This window comes from Neltuma alba, unplaced genomic scaffold (assembly GCF_004799145.2).
Source record: "Neltuma alba isolate B1F8T4 unplaced genomic scaffold, ASM479914v2 tig00004919_pilon, whole genome shotgun sequence".
Classification (NCBI taxonomy): domain Eukaryota; kingdom Viridiplantae; phylum Streptophyta; class Magnoliopsida; order Fabales; family Fabaceae; genus Neltuma; species Neltuma alba.
The window spans coordinates 3,454-8,020 of record NW_021633909.1 but is presented as its reverse complement, the minus strand read 5'-3'; the positions used below and the strand labels follow the sequence as shown (position 1 = coordinate 8,020).

Below are 4,567 nucleotides of genomic sequence, written 5' to 3'. Positions count from 1 at the left end.
TAAGGAGCACGGGCATCATTTCACAACATTTCAAGATACGAAGCTGGCTCAACTGCATTGAGTTAATATTTTGAAATTCAATCTTCCTGATTTAATATTAGTGCATCCAGCATTCCCAAATATTATTTCAGATGCATCCATTATTCTAAATATTTTGTGCTGCATCCAATACCTTGAAGTTTTTTTTTAGATGTGTTCAATATTATGAAATATTTTTTTATGCATCTAGTACTTTAAAGTATTTTTCTTAAATGCGTTTAATACTCAAAAATTTTTTTTTTTGCATCTAGCACAAGGCCAAAAAAAATATTTCGAAGTGCTGAACACATCTACAAAATATTTTGGGGTGCTTAATGTACAACAAAATACTTTAAAGTGATAGATGTACTTGAGAAAATATGGCTAGATGCACTTTAACCCTTTAATATTTAACATTTTAAGGGTTTTCTTTTTTTTTTTCCATTAAAAAAAATCTTTGTGACGTGTCCCACATCTTGGCAAGTGTTTTGCCTTTTTTCTTGTTTTAAAGAAGTATTTTAAGTATTCAGCTCAAAAAAAAAAAAGAAAAAGAATAAAGTATTTTAAGTGTGTGTGAATTGGTGAAAAATTTCAACAAGAGCACAAGGTTTGGAAGAACGGAAGGTGAGAGGCGCATATGGATTTCAACTACCTCCCCTTTTGGCCGCCGATCAAGTCCACTCATTCATTCACCTCCATTACGCTCCTACATCCATTGAACTTTACTCACTTCTCCTTCGTTATTATTATTATTAAAACGCGCCTATGGATTTTTTTGGGCCAAAATTATTATGTGGATTTCACCACACCTCCACACAGTAGCTCCTATGCATATTTGGACAAAACATACTATCCTGCCTGACAACGAGAGTGAAAAACGCGCCTATTCTATTTTACTCTTTGGTGCTCTTCTCATTTTCAGATCTTCTCTTTAAAACACACGTTTTCGCATACAAAACATCATGTTATAGTTTATTTTAAAGGAAACTTCATTCATTTGTTCTACGGATATAGAAGCATTTTTTCCCGTTTTAATTGAAAAATAAGGTCCTATTTTTTTGTGATGAAAGTGAGCGACGTTTTAAAAATGCATCAGCCAGTTTCTTTCTTCCATCCCTTTATGTGTGTTCTTCCTATACTTGCTTTAATTCTTATTATAAAATCCCAAATTACTGCTCAGTGATAAAGAAAGTAGAGATGTAGAGACAATTAGGAGGTTTATCTAGAAGTAACTACATTGAGTGAAGACGGGTTGTATGATTAACTTATTAAAATAAAAAAGCGGTCAAGTCATTAATTTTATCCCAAAATTAAAAAAGTTCACATTTAAATATATTTAATATTATGAATCATATTCAGAAAATTATTGAAATTGCAATCAATGAAATTGTAATAGGAATAATTTTGAAAAGTTTAATTTAATTCCCCACTTGATAAATTATAACAAAAGCAAGTTATTTTTTAGAAGTTGTCTTATAATAAGGACAATAAAAGAGCATATCAAAAAATAAATGTAACCACCTTTCTAAACCAAAATACTACCTCCGGTCCTAATTATAAGAGCCAGTTGATTAATTTGAGAAGATTAAGAAGTAAGTTGATTAGTTATTTGTCCTAAATAGGTGTTGTCTTTCCTAAAATATCCTTACTAATCAAGTGTATTGACTAGAACTATCATTGTTAGAAGGGCACTTTGGAAAAAAATGTATAAATATAAGAGACAAAGTGGATTGGGTTCTTATGTTTAGGAGCAAACTAAAAGTCAAACAGGATCTTATATTAAGGACAGGAACTAGTAAAACATAAGAAAGAATTAGCGTAAGGTTTCAATAAAAAAAAAAAATACTCGTACTTTTTTATCCTGGAATGATTTTTCCTAAACAGAGGAACTCAAAACCCACGGTTACGAAGAGGGCCAAGTCATTGTCTGGATGCTAAGGTAGGGGATTTTGTGAGGGGGGAAAATGTCATAAAATACTGAAAAAGTTGAAAAGACGAAAATGGGGAAACTTCCGCCCTGTTTGAATTCCGTAATCCATGTTGCCACTTTAGACACAAATGACAACTTCATCACCTCCCTCTCTTATATTCTGGCGCATAATTTCTGCTCGATTACGACGTCGCACCGCCTGCCGCTCCCCATCGCTCTCACGCTCCTCCCACCTCCGTATTCCCCACCTTCCAATCCCACCCTCCCACGACCCTGCGCCAGCTCCATCGCTGTCGCGCGTGCTTACAACCGACGTGAGGCAGCGTGCTAGTCAGAAGTGGAGTGATCCGGAGGCGCACGGTGATTAGTTAAAGAAGCAAGAGGAGGGACAAAGACGTAAATTGGGTGGAGGGCACCGAAACAAATGATGATCACGGCGTGACCGGCTTCTTGGAAGACGGGTCATGAGCCAGACATGGACACGTGTTTCGGTTTAAGTGCTCAGGTTCACTCCGCGTTCGCGAACTGTCGGTTCAAAAGACCGATTCAAAAGGCTAGAATGAAATTATGAAATATGAGAGTGAAGAGAGTTGCAACGAAGGGTCCTGACAATTGTTAGAATTGGTCCTTTGTTATCCAACTAAATCCAGTCACTGACTCCACCCACTCTATGCATTTTTCGTGCCTAACACGCTCCTTCCCCCCCCCCCTTCCATTTCTTTTGTCTTCTTTTTCAAAAAGCATCTTGCCTGGCCCCAAAATTAATTTTTTTATGATGAACACTAGAGAATCAATCAGCCATAAATATTCACTATTTTTATTCTGAATTCTTTTGTGAATTATCCTGTTAGTTGATTTAGCGGGCTAGAATGGATTCAAAATGCAGAAGACGTGATTATTTGGAAAATGCATTATTTGAAGAAAAAAAGGGGGGGTACTTAAGGATTGGTGAAGTAGAAAACAAGGGGAGCGGGGGTACATGTGAAAAATTGGAAGAGTAGTGTAGTACACGCACTGGACGGAAAGTGGGGCAGAAAGCAGAAGGTGGCAAGCCGAAATAACGGCCCGTTAGGTTAGAAGCCGGCACCACATCAAGCGCTTCGCCGCTTGTCTCGAAAATCCCGCGTGCCACGTCATTACCCTAACCCATCTCTCTCCCCCCTGTCACGCCCTTGGGCGGCTGCTCCCCCCACAGTCAAACTCTCAAACCGATCGTTGACTCCAACTTCGTCCCTCCTTTTTCTTCGCTCACACGGTCACACCCATCGCACTTCCTATCCTTCTTTATTAATTAAAAAATTAATTAAAACTTTACCAAAAAAGATGAAAAAGAAAATCACGCCTGCCCGCCTTCTCGTACCGAATTTATATATATATGCCCACATCTTTCATGTCACAACCCAACCTTGTGAATACGCAAGTCGTTGTTTTGTACTCTATCTCTTTGGATCATGCCAAGCACCACAATGGCTGTGAAGGAAAAGCTCGGTATCAAGCATAACAAGCCAAACATTGCCAAGGAGGTTCACTACAGGGGCGTCCGCAAGAGACCGTGGGGCCGTTATGCCGCCGAAATACGAGATCCCGGCAAGAAGAGTCGCGTTTGGCTGGGGACGTTCGACACCGCGGAGGAAGCCGCCAGAGCCTACGACGCCGCCGCTCGGCAATTCCGTGGCCCCAAGGCTAAGACCAACTTTCCTCTGCCCAACGACGGCGGCCTCAATGGAAATAACCGGAGTCCAAGCGAGACTAGCACCGTGGAGTCATCCAGCCGAGATGGTTCGGAGCGTGAGATAACGCGCCGCTGCGACCTTGGTGTTGTCGTGGATCGGTTCCCGTTTCTTCCGATACAGCCACACCAGATGGCTTTCGGTTGCGGCGGCGGCGGCGATGGTAGTGGTGGTGTGGCGAGTTTAGTGCCAGCTATGCGTCCGGTTTTCGTTTTTGAACCGGCTTCATGTGGTAGGGCCGAGTTTGTGAGTCAGCCATATCCGTTGCCGGTCGCCGTCAAGAGCACAATGGGAAGTACGGCTCCGAGTGACTCCGATTCGTCGTCCGTCGTTGATTGTCAGCCTAAGAAAGCTATCAACCTTGATCTTAACCTGGCTCCTCCGTCTGAGGATTGAGAATTGGCTTCATCACACCTGGCGCAGCGCAATTTTTTGTTTTTTGGGTTTTTTAATCTAATCCAATGATCAATCTCCTGTTATGTTAGCGAAGAGCCAAAGAGGAGTAATTTGTCATTACATCTTTGATGTAAATAGGGCTTTTTTTTCCTTCCCTTTTTTAAGTTAACCAGCTGAACAAAACAGATCCTAATTTCTATGGATCCATCTGAACTTTCTGTAACATGGCTAGTTTAGATTATGTCAATTTAACTTCTTTTTTTTTTCCTGAATTTATGATGGCTCCGACTTGTTTTCCTAGTTGAAGATTTCGTGTTCAAGTAAAACGGACTGAGCCGGGAACCAACAGTAATGATTGGCCTGAAGCTTTGTAAGTCGCGCGTAAAGAATCCGAGGCTTAATCATAACTATCCTTTGGTTGTGGTGTTTCCAGACTTGCACAGACGTAATCATGTATCACAAGCTAGCGCTGTTGAAGACAATCTACTTCGAT

At 40.6% G+C, this 4,567-nt stretch overlaps 1 protein-coding gene across 1 annotated transcript; it reads left to right on the top strand.

Moving 5' to 3' along the window:
- Positions 1-3,334: 3,334 nt before the first annotated feature.
- On the top strand, positions 3,335-4,162 carry LOC114746153 (ethylene-responsive transcription factor 4-like). The gene has a single exon (XM_028934343.1). It carries the CDS (start codon positions 3,400-3,402, stop codon positions 4,072-4,074), a length of 675 nt encoding a protein of 224 aa, XP_028790176.1. The 5' UTR covers positions 3,335-3,399; the 3' UTR covers positions 4,075-4,162.
- The last annotated feature ends 405 nt before the right edge of the window (positions 4,163-4,567 follow it).

Excerpts from the sequence above, each read along its gene's own strand:
- LOC114746153 (XM_028934343.1), top strand. The coding sequence starts at position 3,400 with ATGCCAAGCACCACAATGGCTGTGAAGGAAAAGCTCGGTATCAAGCAT.